This window comes from Solea senegalensis, linkage group LG2 (assembly GCF_019176455.1).
Source record: "Solea senegalensis isolate Sse05_10M linkage group LG2, IFAPA_SoseM_1, whole genome shotgun sequence".
Classification (NCBI taxonomy): Eukaryota; Metazoa; Chordata; class Actinopteri; order Pleuronectiformes; family Soleidae; genus Solea; species Solea senegalensis.
This window is the reverse complement of record NC_058022.1, coordinates 17,123,722-17,144,473: the sequence shown is the minus strand read 5'-3', so window position 1 is coordinate 17,144,473 and position 20,752 is coordinate 17,123,722. Positions and strand designations below refer to the sequence as shown.

Genomic DNA, 20,752 nt, shown 5'->3' with positions numbered 1-20,752 from the left:
AGTCATTTAACAACCGAGGGGGAGCGGAAGTGGGCCATCCTGTTAAGCCCATCGGCATCCCTCTGCGCTCTGATCTAAGCAGACCGCTGTTGCTTTGCCCACTCAAAATACCCAAGCACCAGGTTCCACTGTCACACAAACTCTTTCCATGACGCCAGCACTTTTTTTCCTGCGCAGGTCCAGGTGCACAAGAAGAGTCAAGTGCAAGAAGTCATGTGAGGTAAATTCGTCAGCATGTGCACTTGCTTTCACACAGTCGCTTATAAGGAGTTCAGCTACCTGCCCCTTGAACTTGCTACAGTTATAGACGTATGACACAAGTGGGTCTTATACGAGTTATGCAGCTCCACAGCAACAACACGCCACCGAGATGACTGATTACTGACAACTGTAGCTGACACTTTCACTCGTTTGTAATTTTTCTAACTTGTCTACTAGATAATTGTCCAGGATGTCCTGTTCGCCGCTACAGGCCAGTCACACTCCCTTCTGCAGAACATGAGTGAGCCATTAAATATTTAATGCCCGTCCTCATCATGCTGCTGCTCATGTATTATTAACCCAGCCACAACTAATACACTTCAAGGAAACAGACGAAACAACACAGTTTCTACCTTCTCTGAAGGGCCACTGCTTTTTCAACACTTCAGTTGGATATTCACTGTCATAAATACAACAGGTAAGTCATTTCTTGAGGGTTCGAACCCTGTGACCCGAAGAGGCACCAACTTAATTTATCATATGAGACATATGCTTGCCCTCCTTTTGAAAAGGTCAACCTTTGCATCAGTGTCAGAGAGTCTGTGTGTGCTTGGCATGTTTTGCACAGAGCGATAACACAGCCGGGTCGTACTTAGAGTGCAGTGTGATGCTAAGTAGGCTTCACCTGCTTGCTCATTTGCTAACATGCTAGAAGGTAGCTGCAGCAACCAAAGGGCACAGCACAGGAGGCTGTAACGAATGGGCTGCCACCAGTGGACCAAAGAGGGTAGCTGGTTACAGCGCCTGCATTAATGTGAGGCGTTTCCCGACGAGCGGAAGAGGATTTATGGATGAAGGCTTTTGGATGCTGGTACATTTAAGGTCATGTGATAGCTTGTGTGTCACGGAGCCGCACAGACAAACAAGGGTTTATTACTTACCTACAGTACAGCCCTACACCACTCATGTGGTACAGAAAGTAATCACCCAGTGCCCAATAAATCATGTCCCGACAGAGACTTTGGTCGTAAAGACATTGCAGTAGATGAAATAAAATGAACCCATGAACTCCTCGCCAAATTCACATCAAATCTCTCTTTGCAAGTGTTATGGTTGTGTGTAACTGAGTGAATGAGTATGTATGTATGCATGTATGAGCATTACTGACAGACCTCCATCTCTCATCTTCCGGCCAGATGTGGACTTCCTTAACAGGCTGCGTCCAGAGCTGAACAGAGTGTTGAGTTCATCCAGGGGGCTGGTCAGTGGTCTGCCATTGGCTGGGTTGAATAGCAGGGGAGAGGAGGAGCATGAGTGCGCTCTTCGAGGCTCAGGGCGAGACATCTTCACTGGGGAGTAAGGAGGTGGTTTCCCCAGTGGTTCCCCACTTGCCCTTTGTGCGTCCGAGCTCCCTGTGACAGATGCTGCTCGTGTCAGAGCCAGGAAGCTGGCTTCAGGTGGGAAAGGGAAGTGGGAGGGAGGTCTGTAGGGAGGAGGTGGGGCGCTGGGAGGAGGAGGCGGAGGTGGAGGGGTGAGTGGAGGTGTAGACTTCTTCTCTGGCATAAGGACAGTGAGGCTAGGGGAGGAGTCAGCCCTCTGGCGGGCATACTGTGGGGACAGGGGGCTGTCTGGGCCAGTAGCGTAGTTCAGGTTCGTCTCAAACACTGGCAGCTTTTTAACCTCTAGAGGAGTGAGGGGTGACTCATCTGAAGCAGGCGAGCAGGTGACAGGGGAAGGAGGAAACACCAGGAGAGGTGGGCGATGAGGGAGCAAGTTGGGAAAGGGAGCAGGGATGTCACAGCTGCCATCTTTGCCATGCTGAGCTTTAGGAGCCCTGCTGGTGGATATAGTACTCTGTGAATGAGCGATGTCCATGGAAGCACAAACCCCTGCTGCAAACCGTTTGGTCTCTCCATTCTGTGGAGGAGAGGAGCCTAATCCTACCAAGCTCAAGCCTAAAGCCTCCAGTTTTGCTGCCTTGGTAACCACAGAGGCAGGAGGTCCACCATCTTCAGAGGGGAAATATTTCATCTCCTCATAGACAGCTTCTGAATCAGCAGCTAATTCTGGACTATCAGGTGGTTCCTGGAGGCTCCGAGCCCGTGGCTGGGAGCCCAACATCTCTATATACACATCCTCGTCGTCATGACCCTGGTACAGGCTCAATGCTACCCCTTGTGGAGTGTCAATGGAGGATGCTCTCTGCATCAAACCACCAAACCCTCCAAATCCCCCTGCACGGGAAAACAAAGCCAGCTTTACATCAGCAGAACGCAGCTGATTGAGGTGGGGGGCAACAGCATTGATCTCCTCATAGGAGCCTGTCAGTTTAGTGTTGGGACTGCGCTTTGGTTTGGGGGGTGGAACCTTCCTCATGGTGGTGTAGTCATCACTATGGGGGCGGGGCTTGGACAAAGCTGAGGAAATTTGAAACACAACAAATAAATAGAGAGAAAGCAAAAGCAAAAGCACTGAATCAATAAAAAACACCATCTGTTATTTCCTCTGAAGACCAGTAGATGAGACGTACCTGCAGGGTCTGTGGGGGACAGCTGGGACTTGGGGGGACTTCCAGCTGGTGAACCGTGGCCCTCTGGAGTGGGGCTCTCTTTAGTTGCCATCACCAATCCAGCACTAACTGCTTCATAAGATGCACTCAGGCGGGTGTTGGGGTCCCGCTTAGGTTTGGGGGGAGGTTGCTTCCGAGGAGATGAAAGACTTCCCCCGCCTGCGCCATCCTCACTGGTATGAGCTACCTGTTGAAACGCTGGTTTGACGGGTGGACTGGCCGAGGAATAGGCCATTGTCTCCATGACGATGGGAATAGGTACTGAGCTGGACCGATAGTGGCGAATAACTCGACTGCCCCCACTGAGGCCCTCATGGACTTTCCCACTTTTCTCCACAACCCTACAAATGGGTACAAAGATTACAATAATGAGGGTTATTTTGTTGTGTTTGACCATAAACTATTTCATATCTTAGACAAAGCTGAGGGAACCATTTTGCATGCAATTATTTCTCTGATTAATATCATTAGTATAGTCAAACTCAAAGTGAGCTAAGGAGGCCAATTGGGGGATAAAGACCAAAGGGATTATGCTTCAAATGTAATCTCTTGGCAGTAATTTGACAACATATCCAGTTTGATATTTCCTCCACTAATCTGAGTGTGCCATCTGTTGGTTCCATGATTGCAAAGGGGTGTTGTGGGGATTGACCAGCCATGTGTGCAGATGATGGGGGAGGGGGGATTTTAAAATCTTGCTGAAAAATGTGCTGAGTTTGAACAACTCTGTGCATTTATGCAGATTTGTGCAGAAAATGTTTATGTGCAATTTAATCCCCTCTATATATAAGCAACTATGACACCTCTCCTTGTCTGCCCACTGACACTCTTGCTCTAGTTAGAGTCCTGCCAGCAAACCTATATGCTGTCCTAGCAGCAGATGTTGCATTTACGTATCACAAGGACAATATATCACATGTACATATTTCCAGGTTCATTAGTGCGGAAATCAATAAAACTACATTTTAGGTAGTAAGGTAAACGATGCCAAATTTTTATTTTTTTTTTTCAAAAAACAGGAAAGTGATTTAATTTATTTAGCACCTTATCTAAAGAGCTGCTTGCTACCTGTTTTGTTTCCCGTCTAACCCAATCCTCCACTGCGGTTCCATTTCCCCCACGCTTGTTATATAAGAACGAGGTAAGGTGGCGATAAGGATAGCTTTCCATAGGTGAAACACAATACTAATACAATCTGATAACGCCGATTGTTATCCAACTACCCATCATGAAACTTACAATTAAAAGCCTACACGGCACAGGGACACCACACAACATGCAGTATATATGCAATATATACTGGCAAAGGTTTATTTCACGCAGTCATAAATCCTGTGAATGACAGGAACTACAGATTGATTACTTGCAGGCTACATAACGCTACCATCAATAATGTAATCACAATTATTTATATATTTTTGCTTGTTTGTCTGTCTGTCTTTTAGCAGGATTACTCAAAAACTACTGAAATGATTTTCATGAAATTAGGGTTGAAAGTAATCTGAATACAAGTATGGACCAGGCTAATATTAATATCTATAATGTATTTATTTAACGTCTCTATAAGTTGAATATTCTATCCAGACATCTTCGTTTGCATATCTGCATGAAGGCATGTGAGCTATGAAGGTGTTTACAGCTAATTTACCTCCTGACAGGCTGATCCTCCTCTTTACCCACTGGCTCAGGCCTCTCACCAAGTGGCGGGCTGCTGCTGAGAGTGTTTCGATTGTAGTTGCTGCCATGGCAGCGCAATCGGTCGCTCTCTCGTGCAATATCGGATGCATTTTGGATGACCAACTGGTCATAGGTCCGTAGCCCCATGTCCTCTGCCCCCTGCAGGAAATGTTGCACACTGCACTCCTCTTTTTGCTGCGATGATAGCCTGCGATAAACCCGCTGTCTGGCCAGCCAGCCGCGCACCACTGAGATGCGATGGATAGATCAAGACAGAGGCAGACAAGGATGTCAGAGAAGGAAAGCGGGTTATTAAAAAAACAAAAACAAACATATTTTGGTATAATTACCTCTCTGGCAGGTGATGATCTTTTTATGAAGCTGGTAGCAGCGGTCGTTGAGCTGGTCTGCCTGCCAGTACCTCAGGAACACTTTACTACTGCCCATCTACACACACAATGGTATGATGAAGTAATTAGTCAAATATTTACACAAAAGTACTGTAACACACAATGTTGCCTTCATCATCTGCCTCTGGGAGTGGCCAGCAGACCCTGTGAGACTGCTTTCTGTAGGAAAAGCTCTCAGAAAAATGTGCGACATGGAAGAGAAGCAATGGGGGCAATTGCTGGGTGTAGAGTTTGGGCAGGGTGTGGGTTTGTATGTAAACACCACATTCACTTCCTGAACTTAGGGGGACTTTGGGGAACGACAGAGGTCACTCTACACCAGATGCACAGCACTGTGGGGGTGACATACTTCCACAGACAGACACTATTCATTCCAACACATGTTACTTGTTGGAGTGACATGTGTGTGTGTGGGTGTGTGTAGAGGAGAGCTGTATTAAAAGGTGGCTTTAGGGCATTGTAGAAGAGAGTCTATGCGTGTGCAAGGCAGCAGCTGATGTGACCTGGAGGGTCGCACACTCAGACACAACAGCAGTCTGGCAGACAAGACAGAGAGGGGGGGTGTGGAGGGATCCATGCTGCTCTGTGTGCGTGTTTGCGTGGAAAGAATTATGATGAGGTGGGACAGCTGGAATGGGCTGTCAAGGATTCCATGGGATCTTTCAAATGGAGGGTCAGGGATTAAGTAATTTGGCAAATCTTTTGTCATTGATGGGAGGCCGAAAAAGACACATAGACAGACACACACACACACATCTACCTGCCATCCCTGGAGTTTGGACTGCTGCAGAACTGAGCGGCATTTCTCCTCTGGTGACAATTTTTTCTTGTCCCCCAAGGTTGGGACCACAAGGTCTTTATATCTGAAACACAGAGAACATTAGAGCTGCAGCACCAAATGGAAACAATTTAGACGAGACAAGGCGACACCGCTCTATTCAGAAACAATGGGTTCAAAGGTCAGCGGGGGTCATACAGCAGAGCAGCCAGAACAGCATCTGTTCCTATTGGAGTTGCCCTAGGCAACGGTTGCCATGAACGGTCAGCTGGATGGAGACAGGGGTTTGTTTGTGCTTGGATTGGAGGGGGGACAAAAGCAAAGTGAGCTACGTGGATACTGAATTCACAAATAGAAAGTATAGAGGTACAAATGTGTGTCTATCGAACTGAAGACATTTGTATATATCGTCTGAATTCTGAATATGTAGCCATGAGTGGATTAGTACTGTGACAGAAAACAGCTTAAGAAATGGCTTAGCAATGACTTTCTCCTGCTTCAAACAGACTGCACCACTACAAAGTGTGTAAGTGTTAATATAATTGAACTTAGACATTAAGAACTTAATCAATTTATGAAATATCCTGGTCTCTATTGCAAATATGGTCTAATAAAAATTGTGTAAGTGGCAGCAAATAGGACCTCAAATCATCCATTTGCTCTGGTCCACATTGTCACTCTGGCTCTGGTAATCCTGTGTGTCACTGTGCAGCTTTGACTAGAGCATTACCACCTGTGATGGATAACAGGCTGACAAATTCCTTCCCCATTGTCTACAGAGCATCAGAACCAGATGAAAACATCACTGACAAAACTTCACTAACACAAGAAAACGTAGAACTAATGCAAGTTACAATTTAAAATCATTATTTTATGCTGGGGCAACGATGGACTAATACAAATACATGGCGAATAAAGTAGTAGACTTGTTGATCCACAGCTTTTACTTTCCACATCAAGTGTTAGGGACAATAAGTATCCTCCGACAAGACGCTGAACTTTACATTGTTCCCTAATGGTCAGACAAGCACTTTGGAAGGTAGCTTGCTGCAAAAATGTGTGTAAATGTAAATCCTGAGAGTTAATAAATCATGCTAAATGATCATCTCTGGGCTCTGGGATGCCATTATTATTCCTGTTGTATGATATAATCTCTTGTTCCTTTCTTGGCACTTAGTCATTATTTTATTAACAAAAATACATTTAGACATGGTGTTTCTATTTTCTATTACATATCATTCCCATCTATTCAAACATTGCCAGCGCAGCAATCATGACCAATGTGGGATACATACTTTACAAATCCCAAAATGTCATGTTTGTTGCTCAGTGTACTGTGTGTCAGTGCTGTCTGTCTCTACTGTTCTCAATGTGAGGATGTCATACATCTGACATAAGCAACCAGTGTTGCCAGTGGTGAGTAAAGGATCACGTGTGATTGCGGGACATATTTTATTTGCAGGAGCGGGGTCTGTCTGAACTCTCTCTAACCTGCTCTCTGTATGGTAATGCTAGCCCTGCAGACAAAACAGGCCGTCCCCCTGAGCCCATAAAACACAAAGGAACTCTGTAAACCCATGACCTTCCCTATGAGGATATGAAAACCATCGATGGCCACTGCTTTTACAAGACCCAAGGGGGCTTCATGAGGAGTCAAAGAAATGAAATAACCCATTCGATAAGGGTTGAAGTGGAAGGCTGCAGGGCACTAACAGACTTCTCTGTGACCGAATGGCCATCAGTGACCACTGTTATTGAACGTCACTGGTGATGAAGCCATGGGAGAAGAAATCTAGAAATGTAACCACTCACTTCCTCTTTTACGCTGCTTTTCAGATGAACTTTTAGTTGCCATGTCTTCAAGACATATTAGTTGTGTTTGGTCATGGATATTCACCCCCAGGCTGATGGATATTCTTCTGTTTGTGACTTAATAGGCCTACAAATGAGTGTGTTGAGAGGTGATAATGAGGACCCACTTGATAGTAGCTATTTAGGAAATATGACCTCGTGAGCTGCATTTGTGACATGTCCAAATGTCTCTGTTTTACCCTACAGTATTTCTAACGGTGTACATAAAGGTGAGGAAAGCCACACGCATGGAAGCCTGGGATTAACAGGAATAAGTGGTAGTATTTGACCTTACACATTGCTAGCAAATAAACCTGGCTACAAAACACACAGTGTATCATAAAAGACAAATAAAAACAACAGTAAAATAGATTTCCTCATAAATCATTCTGGTTAGCAGGACAGTAATGAAATTCGCCTTGGGCGGCCGCTGTGACATCATGAACTGGGCTGCCCGGTTCCACTGTGCAAGTGTGTGTTTCCTATACAATTGTGCGTGTTTGTATTCACAAGAATATAGCAACCCCAAGATTAATGGCTGATTTATTGGCCTGTCACTTTGATTAGACAAGGGCCAGGGCCTGTTTTGAAAAGTGACAAATGGAAAGAGTAAAAAAGGATAGGGCATCAAGACAGTTTGTGTGTGCGTGTGTGTGTATGTGAGAAACGGGCAGAGGGAAAGATAAAGACTTGAAACGAAGCCAGTGAAAGTAAGAAAAAAAATAATTGGGAGAATGAGAGAATGAAAGGAAAACGGTGGTTCATATGAGGGCAGCACATGAGGAAATAATGAAAAATGGAGTGAGAAAGAGCCCTTTGACGAAAGCAATGCAGCCCCCCCCCCCTCCAAGCAGCTCTCTCATTCATCGGTTCTGTCTGCGCAGGAGAGGAGAGAGAGAAAGACATGAATGGCAGTTGGGCTGGGCTGACTGGTGTCTTTGTGAGTGGCAGCCTCTTCAGTTGAGCATGGTCTTAATGTATGAGCGGCAGAAAAGGGACACACTTCAGACACAGACACGCACAAAGGGTCCATTTGTATGACCATAACACACTACATAACACACAAACCGGTGATGGGGAGTAATGCATTACTGATTCAAGTAAAAGTAGTAAAATTGTTTGGTTTTTTTTGATACAAAGCGGAATTATGAATTGAAATTCTGTAATTAAAGCGCAGTCGCCAGTCCTGGCAAAACAATGTTTTGAGGCTTCAGCTTGTTTGTTGTTTTATGAGGAGCTAAAGAATTCATGTCTGTGTGTTCGGGCAACAGACTGGCTTCAGTAATATTAGTTGGCTGCACAGACTGGAAGAAATAGTCCTTCCATGAACTCAAACGTAGTCTTGAGTAATGTGTCCAGTCACCTGGGACTAAGCCTGCTGCTTATGGTCAGTAAATGTAAACAAAACAAAGCATAGGGATGTGCTTAAGTTCTCTTGACGATGAAACTGAAGCAAGTCCAGTTACCCATATCTACACTCCTGATATCATATTGTTCTCAGTAACTTGCAAAAGAAAATCATGTGTTCAGTTAAATTGCCCAGGGATCAGTAGGGAACATTCTGTTCTATGTCCTGCCCACTTTGCGTTTCTACATACATTACAGCCATTTTTTCATTTTGTAGTAATGACCTGTGAGCCCAGCCTAAGACACAAGATTCTGTCCCTTATTGCTGTCCAGAGTGCTGATCATGGTGCTCGGTCACTTGCACCAGAGGATTTGACATCACACTGTTGCCTTGAACTGCTTACATTTCCATATCTAGTATAGTAATAGGCATTGATCCCCTGCCAGCCAAACACCACAACACCAATGCTGCCTCTGCAAAACAAGAGGATGACGACTTAGTTTCTTCTAGTTTCAACCTGTAGAAACTGTGAATAAGTGAGTAACCACCCTACAACCACACCGCCTGTTTGTCCACATCTGAGTCATTTCTGCTTCCTCTCCACTTCAGACACAGCTGCCATGGAGGAAAACTTCAAAGAGGCACTCATGGTGGTGGAGTTTAAGTATCCACCCACTTCACCAACTGGAGCAAGTTTCTTCTTGTTTTGTAAAAATGATAATTTTCTCAGCCCACATTGTGAATATTTTACTATCAAATAACAATGAACTGTTCAGTCGTCATGTGGTTCCTTCAGATTCAAGCACATCTGGACTGCTGCAGGATCCATAGGTACTATGGTAATGCGTAACAGAGGTTCTGGAAACCAGCCTGGAATCTCAGACAAGAGTTATATTACAATAAAAATCATTGTAACCGGCTGCATGTCTGACGAGATCCAGGAAAACTAAACACAGACTCTTGACCTCACATGCTCTGGTTTATGCCCAGCCCAGCAACGGTTAAGTTTCCCTTTTTTGGCAGCCAGCTGCTGCTTGTAATGCTCAGTTATCTGCTGGTCACACTTGCTACTAACAGAGAGATTATCGCCCAACACATGGCTGCCTAAAAAAATATAAGAAAGTCACTCACCGACCAAGACACACACACACACACACACACACACATGCTCAGACAAATATATGGCTTAACAGACAGCATTCACCAAAGCCTCAGGTATCTTTCAATTACAGCTTTAACAATGAGTGTTATCTTCACAATCTATTGGATTCACTTCACTATTTGACATGGGCCTACACCTCCAGATTCAATTCTCTGCTCATGTTTGCCCTCATGAAAACCTATTAAACAGGTATCTCTTTCACTTTGTGTACGTTTCATTTCCACAGCATCAGGTACTGTGAGTGCGTCATATTTTCTTTATTAGGAAACACTAATTTGGCAAGACAGACATAACTGGACACTCATAACTGACTCTTCTTTGCTGGTACCTAAAAACCTAAATTAAATTTTGACAATTGATTCAAACTTAGCTACTTAATGCTCAGAATTCTTAATTATAATAATCAACCAGATCTTGATTCATCCGGTTTTATCCAAATAAAAAAGTGGACAAGAGATATTTGTGTGTGTGTGTGTGTGACCTGATGATGTTTACAGCAGAGAAGTGGAAACTTTTTGGGAGGAGGAGGGGGTCATGTGACCAGCTTTGTCCTCTCTTATTATCTGGCAGGAATGTTTGTGTTAATCCCTTTATCCTCAAAAAGAGAGGGGTGAGAGACAAACTTAGGATGTGAAAGAGAGAGTGGAGAGGAGAGAGAGAGAGAGCTAAATCCTCTCAGTTTTCCACTGGTTCTCAGAATCAGAAGAACAGGGAGAGAAATAGTGATGGACAGAACATGAAACAAAATACAGGTGATGTGACAGCAACACACCATTCTCTCTGCATCTCAACAAAAAAAAAGAAAGAAGGCGGACCCACTAAAAATGGCCCGTGAGGTAGAGAAGGAGTGAATCAACTGGATGAAAGGGAAAAGCCAAGAACAGAGTTAAAAACAGGTGGTTTTAACAGCTAACATTCAAGAGTGGCACATAGTGACCTTAACCACAACTGATGGGGTAATGAGTGTCAGGCTGACATGGGAAATGTGATAGTGACATTCATCTGCTACAGTGGACTCCTTTAATACAGTAAAAAGGCCATTCAAGGTTTCAGTGTGCTTCTAACAATGAAGGTTACTGTGACTTGTCAATGCCAATCTGTCAGCCTGCATATGACTGTGTTGACCTGTAGAGTAAATGCCTGTATATCCATTTGCTCTGTAATGTTCCAATGTCTCTTAAAGTAAAACACAACAACAAATGAATTGCATTTGGATTTAGAAATAAGGACTTAAGGAATGTTCTCACTGAATTAAATATAATACATTTATCTCTTTAATACATAATTTGACATTTCAGTTGCTTTCACCTTATGTCCAGTTCATCCCAAACCAGCTCAAGATTGTGCTCATCTATGGTCATGTGAGGCAACTTTTCCTTTCTTCTCACATTTTTTGATTTTTGGATGACCACCTGACCAGTTTGTCATCCTTTGTTAAAGGAGTCGTCAGTGATTCTAATCCAACTCTCTTTGATTCTCAGCTGTGGCTCGAAATGGGCTCAGATCGGGCCACACTACTCTATCCCAGCCTATCAGGTGAGAGGGGATGTTTGTGCTTATAACAGTAAACATGGTTTTTCGGGTTTTAATTCACCCCCTTAAACCCTTTCTCTGTTACTTGAGGTTGTTTACTGAACCTAAATTGTTACCAAAAAAGGGGAGTGTCCTAAAACCTTTCGCCCAGAGATGTATAAAAGTTTTTTTCCCTGTCTGTGTGTATGTGGGTTTTCTCTGGGCTCTTCTTCCACAGTCCAAAAACATGCAGATTTGGAGATAAGGCAAATTGGACACTCGAGTGTTGTGTAACTATGCAGTGGCACAACCTATCATCATTCACTAACAAATAGAAAGTATATTAGGTGAATCTGAATCAGCATACAGAGAACAATAACTTCAGTGAATGGGTTATGAAAGTTGCACAACCTGATATCACACTGACCTGCTGAGGAAGCCTGGGAAGGACAGGCGCACAGGATATCCATAACGGATCATGCGCACCATCTCAAGCACCCCAATGTACTGCAGCTGAGTGGACACATGGAAGCTGTCAAAACTGTCTGGCTGACCGCTGGCGTTGGGACTCACACACTCCACAAAGTGGGGAGTGCTGGCTTGAAGTTTACTGAGCACCTCTGAGAGCGAATTCTGAAAAAGGGGGGAAAGGAGAGGAGATACAGCTGAAGGCACTCACCAGTGATTTTACATGCACAATAAAAGACAAGACTAACAGAATGAAGAATATTCTTTGATTTATTATATTTAGTGTTCATGTTACAGGAGGCCCTGTGACTGTTCTTGTACAGTAAGTACTGCAAATGAAAGGAGAGCTTTTTCCTTTTGACGCCGCAGTTTGATTTGTGGGCCACAGTGATTGGAGCGAGATCACGCTGTGTTTGTGACAAAGTGGTCTGACTTTTGGAGGTATTTTCTTCCTCTAGGGAGAGACACAAAGAGCCCTTTGCTCTTTTCATGGATATGTATGAGTGTGAGGGAGCACTTCTTTTCCAAAGCCTAATTTCAAAGATGCCACGTCCAAGGTCACAACAGGCCATGGTTATACCTGGCATTAACAAGCCTTTTGTGATATCTGATCACAAGTGGACCGCTCAGAGTACGTCAGTTCACAACTGGCAATAGAATTTTGTCTATATATGCATGTGGTGTGACCCGTGACATGTGATCGCATTTCATTCCCCCCCGCTCTACGTGCAAAGAGCCACGTACGTCATTTGTTTGCAGAGACCAGATGTGTTGTCATTGTTAGCCAGTCTGAATGTGACAGACAGGTCCATTGTCAGCCCGTCTGCATGCATGCATGCATGTGTGTGTGTGTGTGTGTGTGTGTTCTTGTGTGGGCATCTTTGTGAGGACCAAACAACTTAAAAACCATAGGGAGTGAGGACATTGTGGCTGGTCCTCACTTTGGCCCACACCTTGGTTTTAGGGTTAGGGTTAGAATTGGGTTAAGATGAATGAGGGTAAGGGGCTCGGGAATGCATTATGTCAACAAGTGTCCTCACTATGAATGCTGTGCAAATGTGTGTGTGTGTGTATGTGTGAAAGAGAGAGAGAAAGACATGGAGGGGATTTGGAAATCAATGTGTTGTGTTGTAAATAGTTTTACAATTAAATAAGAATTTTCCCATTCGAAGCATGCTAGTAAAAATAGAAAATATGTGGTGTGATTGCCCGTTCTCATTACGAGAGTGTCATATAATGCCGCTCTGTCACATCTCTCGGCGTCGCCTTACGCACAGTAACTATCCACCAAGCCTCAATATTTTACCCTAACCCTAACCTCAGTCCTATCCTGGTCCCTAACCCCAACCTCATACTCTGACTGTTATTTTACCGCTACTCTGCACTGAGCGTCTAAATGCACCACAAGTGGGTTTACATTGGAGTCAACTGAGATCTCGGTGTGTCACATGACACATGAATTCCAGAGTCTGGGATTCATGTTAACACAAATGTTGTCTGCAACATGCTCATTTCTCAAATATACTCAGGGCATCTTTGGTGTGTTCACATCTTTAATTAGATCTGTCTATGTGTAATCATCCAAACACAGCCAGAGAAACACTTAAGCCACACATCGCGACACAAGTAAACACTTAGAGTACATCTGTGTCTTTTGGAACTCTTGGAACTCCTCAAACTCACGTCAGGTCTATGCTCTGCTTAACCTTAGGCACAATGCCCAACACCTCACTCCTCATCTTTGAACGTCAGCAACCCGCATTAACATTCCCTCCAAACATGCGTACGCATGGCACACAGTGGTTGTTGTTCATTGTTCATTCATTCATGAGGAGGGCTTCATGTTTGGCTTGGTACAGCATCATTTTTCAGCCCACTCTCTGCTTCCCTGCCATTCCCGGAGGGACTCATCGACCACAAGCCCACAACTCTGATTGTGCAACACACTGGCTTCATTCAAACCAAAGGTAATGCTTCTCTGAGCACATTTCAGCCTTCTTGCGTCACTAGCAGACACTCTACTGCTCTCCTCAAAGTGAAAATGATTGTTGCTTTACATAGTCATGAAGTCACGGTGCTAAACTCTCAAGTCTTGCGGTGATTGATTCAAAAGCTGTGTTTTGCATGAGAGACTAATGTGAAGTGTTATGAGGACTACCACTTGAAATAACAGCCAAAGTCACTCAAAATCCTGAGGTTTTTTTTTTTGCTTTGCTCTGACATGAAGGTTCAGTAAAAATAAAGAACAAATATGAAATTAACAGATCGACTTCACTCTGACCTCACAGCCCATTTGTTTGGTCATAATGTTTTGTATGAATGCCACCAGTAAACAAAAATGATAAATTGGCTTTGTACCAATAACCAAATGCTAAATCAAACTACTACTAAACAAAGTTAAAATGTATATATGTTCAGTAAAACTTTTTTTTTTGCAGAATATGCAGAATGTTTCTTTTGATACAAGATCACATGCCTGTCCGAGCATGCAGCGGGCAGGAGGTGTGGATGGGTCACTATTATATTGCAGGGCAGGCACATTCACACTCATATTGACAATTACTGGTGAATTGGAGTCGTATCACCTGACCTGGATGCCTTTGCCCTGTGTGAGGAAACTCGCATGAAAGAAAAGCTCATTCAGACGGGAATGGCTCCTACCCTCAATTGGACAGCCACTGTGATCGGCCCACACCGTTCCAGTCTCTGGAGGAAGGAGCTTGAGCCTTTCTTCTTCAGGATCTGACCATGGAAAGAGAGTGGAAAAAAAACATTTGACAGCGTCGACATGTGAAGAGTATGGAGAATACATAGCCATTATCAGTCATCGTGTAATTGCAGCTACAGTGCATAACTGTTGTGATTGTCTCTGCTTCTGTTTGGTCTTTGTGAACAGGAACAATGCAACATTATTTGAATGCAGTCCTTCATCTAAGAAAACAGACTATGTCATGCAAAACTATGACAGAGGGAGCACTTTGTGGGCACGTCTTTGTGTTTTCAGTGACACTCCAACCTGTTTGCAGCCGTCTCATTTTACTAGTTTTACCAGTGCAATGGTTCCCGTGTTCTCCATCTGTCTTGACATAAAATGAATCACTCCTTTCGCAGTGCAGGAATGTAAACACCACTATGCTGAGAAGTACAGAAGACGGTTGTGTGGAGCTGATGCTGAGGCTTAAATGTGACAGATATTTGTTTATATTCAAAATGTATGCAGTGTACTTTTAAGTTGCCGTCTTATGGGAGGATTGGAGAGTTTTCGATGGGACAGACAGAAAAGGTGAAAGCAATCTCATGCAAGCCTTGGCTCTGGATAGCTAACAAGACACAGAGACAGCGGGCAGTACAGTCGTCGTCCCCAGGAAGTTACACAATCCGCAACCCTCACACATGAACACTACAACATGTGCTTTTTAAAACATTAAAGCAAGTAGAAATGAGAAACAGGAGACTACTATATCCAGGATATTGTCATCAGTTATGTAATTAACTTTTTCCGATTCTGATTTTTTTAATCTCCTCACATCTAAATCTGAACATATGTATATGGTACAGTTGTGGGTAAGTAGACATGTAGACTGTTGTTATATATCCACTGATCAGTCAGTTGCAAGTTGAGTTTTTGAATATTGCTTATTTTCCGTAAGATCAATTGTGAAAATTCTTGATGCTGACAAACCCGATGCAGCTCAATGATTCAGAGCAACAGATCGCTGTGGTACTGGACTCATTACACTGTGAACAGTGTGCTCTACCTTGGTAAGGTCATGGTACCGCCGAGGTTGTTGGGGGAGAGAGTTGGCAGTGACAAAGGAGGATGATGGCATCCTGTGGAGTAACAAGGCAGCTTTAGGCCCCCTCAGCCCTACTCGGCCCTGAGCTGTTGGCACCAGAGACCCAGTCTGAGTCAGCTTGGACTGGAAGAGCTGCTGCAGTAACACACTCTCACTAGCTGTGGGGCACAAAGCACAAAGAGAGAAGAAAATAAGGGAGGAAAATAAGAGCAAAAAGAAGCAACAGCATTGGTGGAAAGAAGGGGGTGGGGGAGAACAATGGGAAGAAGGGGAAAGAAAGAAAGCAAGAAAGAAGAGGATGTATACAAGAAAGGGGAGAGGGAGCCGAGGACACATGAAGTTCGGCACCACGTAAACAATCAGTCAGTCAACAAAAGGGGGGTGGACTTTGCCACTTAAAAACACGTGGAGTGTTCCGCAGCAACAATGAACTCATTCAGAAAGCCAAACAACATGTGTGCGACGTGGGCATGTGAATGGATGAAAAAGATGGGGGTGGGGTGGGTTGTGGGGGGTTTCAGAGGTAGGCATACTCTGCAGAGAAAAGCAAGCACAAGTTGGACTTTCAAGCATGTGGGTAACTGTCTTTTCATTTGCAGTAATCATCCCCACAATCTGAATATTGCATTAAACTTACAGTAGGAAGGCGGGGGATAAAGGAAGGCACAAATAAGAAAAAACACATTGTGTGTCTCTGTGTGTGTGGATGAAAGGCAGAGAGGCATCTCCTCATTCAGGCAGAGGGATAACAGCCAAGTGTGAGTGAAGGGCTAGCTTTGAGAAGATTAGGCTCATCATGGAAATTATAGCAATTAGGCTGCTGGACGAAAGGCTAGCCTGGCACTAACACAACGACTGCCTGTGTTGTACAACCACAACACCCCACATCTGGCACCTTCTATAGACAATATACACACAGACGGTGCTGTTTGCTGCATATGGGAAGAAACACACACACATAGAAACAGCGCCACATTCAGACAAAGAGTGGTTTTGTGTGTTGATATTTTAGACAAGCGTAAATCTTTGTGATCATGCGTTCGCTCTGATGTGCTTGTATGTGTGTTATTAATTGGAAACTTACACTTCATCGTAAGCATGAGATTCTGGGGAAGGAGGTCTTTGTTTCGTGTGAGTGATCCCGTGAGGTCATATGAAATCTGGTGGAAAAACAAATTCAACTTGAATACTCATACACAATTTTAAACCGTTGATTAATATACAATTTCACACAGTCCTTTATCTTTGGGGATTTCCTTTACATATAACAAGTCTCAAGATACTACACAATATATGATACAAGACCCACAATACCTCTCAGTCATCCAGGTCATAGTCATCTTCAGTATTTAGCTGTAGGCGACTAGACTTGCTTGAGTTAAGTTTGAAGACGAAGTTGGTGTCTTATGGTGCTTTTCCATTATACAGTTCTAGCACTACTTGGCTCAAAGGCTTCTCCATTTGGTATAGTGTCTGGTACCTGGTGATTTTTTGGTACCTGCTTTGGAGAGGTTCCACACAAGCTGAGCCGATACTAAAATGTGAGACTGCTGGCCACTGATTGGTCAGAGAGTGCTAGCACTGGCACAGTTTAGATCCTTTATACCATTCTTTTATTACTGCACTATTTTCACACTGTTGTACATTTTATGTTAAATACAGTATTTTTTTGTATAGTATTGCTGCTGTGTTAAAACAACATGAAGTATTTCTATTCTATTCTATTCATGAGTGCAACGTCCGACACAAGAATCAAACCCGCGAGCGTTACAGCGAGCACACATGGCTACTGTCTGCTTTGTGTCCACCACCTGTTGAGTAAAGAGAGAGGGTGGACTTAGACACCTACAATTCTGTCCTGAGCGCTCTTACTACAAGGATCAACAGTCACACACCGAACAACAAAGGTGAACTCCAACACTCACACAATAGCTGACTCTCAGGTGACCCCACCGACCCTCTTTCACACATTGACTCAGGCGAAACTGACAAACTGAAACTGGGTCAGAGAGGTGAGTGATCTGCGTTGTTTAAATGAATGACTCGCAAGTGAAAAAGCCTCTTGGATGAGAGAGGAAATGTCTTCAAACTTAACTCAAGCAAGTCCAGTCGCTCACAACTAACTACTGAAGATGGCCCTTGATAATGATAATATCATGATACAGTGATTCTGTGATGACTGACATATTGCAATACAATCACAAACATAACAAAAACAAAGGTTGTGCAGGATATGAGAAGATTACAATTGTTTCACAGCTGCCATTACCCTGCTGTCAACCTTTACCTGCTACATTTACATTACCGTACAATTCCTGGATAAAGTGTCGGAGTTAGGACCCTTGAAGTTATATGGTAGGACAACATTTTTAAAATAAAATGATCAATACTTGCCATCAGCTTACTGATCAAACCCAAATCTCTCAATATTTTGCCCCACCTCGAACTTACACGGTTGCATCGTTGGAAGGAAACACGTGTGTCTGAATTACAGCCAGGTCATAAAATATGACAAGTACGTGACAAGGGAAAGAGTAACGGCAGAAAATCCCACATTTAAAAAGGCCATGTTAAAAATACAGCACTGTATAACATAATGACATAATACATGTTTGCTAAAGCAAGCTACCCTAAAGCTTCCTGTGGGTGGAATGAGACAAGATGCAGTCCAAATATTTGCACTCCTATTTACTAATATTATTTTTAGCTGCAGGCATTGATTTATTGACTGATATTCTGTTTAAGGAGACAGAAATGAATGTCCTAAACTTGATTTTTTATTTCGGTATAGACTGTATGTCATACTGCACCACCTCTTCATACATATATACAGACCTGTCCAGCAAAGTGGTTAACAATGAAGGCTGGGCCCTGATCTTTAGGTGGGGGGTTTCCATTGCCATCCTTAGTTGTGAAAGAGAGGCTGTGAGTTGGATTGGAGTCAAGCTGGGCTAACAGCCTCTTGTACAGGGTCTGCTCTGTTGGCCACAGGCTCTGGCTCTCCTCATCTAACACACACAGCAGTCCTTGTGGCTTCTGGAGGATGAACAAACACATTATCATGTTTTTCTGGTCAGTCATCGTGACAGAGTGTCATACGTGTAATGGAAAGAGTGTAAACAGAAACGTGCCAACACCTTTAACAATTAAAAAGTGATGAAAATATCAGTAGTCTTATTTGGCAGTGCTATCCTTCAGCATTTGCCAAAGCCCCACACATGGGCTCATAATACTGCACTACATCAAGAGCAACCTGGTCTGGACTGGTCCAAACCAGAAACATAGTACCTGAAGAAAGAAGTCCAGGACAGTTGGCTGGTTGCTGTGGGAGCGTGGCGTCTCCATGGCAATGCCCTCCTGCAGACACTCAGTCTGCTCCTGCTGGAATAGCACCTCAGAGACGTACTGCCTCAGTCGCTCGTTGGTCATGTTCACACACAGCTGGAATGTACACAACACAACACATGCTTAGACACACGCTTATCAACCTGTAAACATACACTTAAGCTCACACGGTGAAGTTCCTCTGAGGCACAATGCTGACTATTAGTTTTTAAAGCAAACCAATGCATGAACACAACTCCAACACAAGTACAACTTCCTGCTGAGACACATGACCTCTACCTAACATAGCAGTAAAGCAATCACCCCGTAGAGAGACATCAGGAATTCTTGAGTGATGGCCAAATGCGTGCAGTGAGGTCACAACTTAATCTTCGACCATCAAATTCAAATCAACTCATCCTTAAATCAAAGTGAATGTTTGTTCCAGATGGAATGCAGCATTGTCCAAGCATTCCTGACAAATCAGGTTCACAAAACGTGAGGTCATGTTGACTTTAACTTTGCCTCTAATAGTTGAGGAAGTTCAGTTGAGTCAAAGCAAAAGTTGCAGCTACATCTTAAAGGGACTTCCTTTGGCAATTTGAGGAACACAGGATTTCTAATATAAAAAAGCTCCCAAATGTAGCTGTTGTTGTGACCAAGTCGCAACCATCAGAATCAGAACTCCCGTTTAGAAGCCTTCAGATGCCATTGCATTGTTGACATTTTGAAACAGGAAGCTCAGAGGCATCAGATGCAACCACACTCCTAGTGGATGACACCAGCAGTCAATCACACTGGCATCCATTCATATGCACCATGCTTTATTGTTTATCATGATTTACAAAGATGTTAAACCAAACGCGTCACAAAGAACATGGTAAAATCATCACTTTGTGTGACAATGACTTTCTTAAAAAAACAAGTGATCATGAAAATGCTAATTGTTATTTCATGTCCTGTAGTGGTTAGCTTTGGAGTTGTGTTTACAAGAAAATGTACTTTTAATGGAACATGTGGGTGTTTTTCTTCTTTGGCCACTCATTACATCAGATGTGTGCTGTGACCTACATTTTGTCTTTAGTGCTGATTCAAGTGTGTTTTTCTTTCATGGTTGTTAGCCCATTCTTTTTTTCCAGGTTTTCCTACAATATTAAAGGCTCGGTCCCAGCAGGTGGCTGATTGACTTAGCTCATTAGCAAAGTGCTGAGCAGCTACAACACACACCCCTGACAAACACAACTCTAATTAACAAGCACTAATGATCCTGATCACGCTGTGCATGTGAGGCATGCCTGTCTAGGTGTCTGCATGTGTGCGGATACATGTGTGTACAAACATGCCAAGGCTTGTTTGTCACTTATGTGCCACATTTACTGTAAGAGATCATCATGTTTGTTTACCGGGAACTTACTCCTACACTTATTGCACTTCTCTGTGGGTGGTGGCTTATGTGTTTGTTTTGAGCAGGCTGATATTAATAGGCAGCTCAGCAGCGACAAGATGTGGGCACTGCCACCACCTGCCAGACAGGGTTTGTGCTCATTTTTGTAGCTCTCTCATCCGTGCTCTGTAAAGAGTGCTCTGTAAAGAGTCACTAGGATTAGAGAACATCCAATGGTAGAGAAAGGCAGCTGTCCGCAAGGTACCACATA

General features: G+C 43.6%; 1 protein-coding gene across 2 annotated transcripts in view; it reads right to left on the bottom strand.

Moving 5' to 3' along the window:
- Positions 1 to 20,752, bottom strand: part of myo16 (myosin XVI) — an 82,468-nt gene that overhangs the window by 8,804 nt on the left and 52,912 nt on the right. For both annotated transcript variants that reach the window (XM_044016253.1, XM_044016244.1), the window contains exons 22-32: positions 19,062 to 19,214; positions 18,609 to 18,809; positions 16,858 to 16,933; positions 15,735 to 15,931; positions 14,638 to 14,718; positions 11,936 to 12,141; positions 5,618 to 5,720; positions 4,798 to 4,894; positions 4,419 to 4,695; positions 2,732 to 3,111; positions 1,374 to 2,618 (exon numbers count right to left, since the gene is read on the bottom strand). In XM_044016253.1, coding sequence (XP_043872188.1) covers positions 1,374 to 2,618; positions 2,732 to 3,111; positions 4,419 to 4,695; positions 4,798 to 4,894; positions 5,618 to 5,720; positions 11,936 to 12,141; positions 14,638 to 14,718; positions 15,735 to 15,931; positions 16,858 to 16,933; positions 18,609 to 18,809; positions 19,062 to 19,214 — 3,016 coding nt within the window. The remainder of the gene's footprint in view (positions 1 to 1,373; positions 2,619 to 2,731; positions 3,112 to 4,418; positions 4,696 to 4,797; positions 4,895 to 5,617; positions 5,721 to 11,935; positions 12,142 to 14,637; positions 14,719 to 15,734; positions 15,932 to 16,857; positions 16,934 to 18,608; positions 18,810 to 19,061; positions 19,215 to 20,752) is intronic.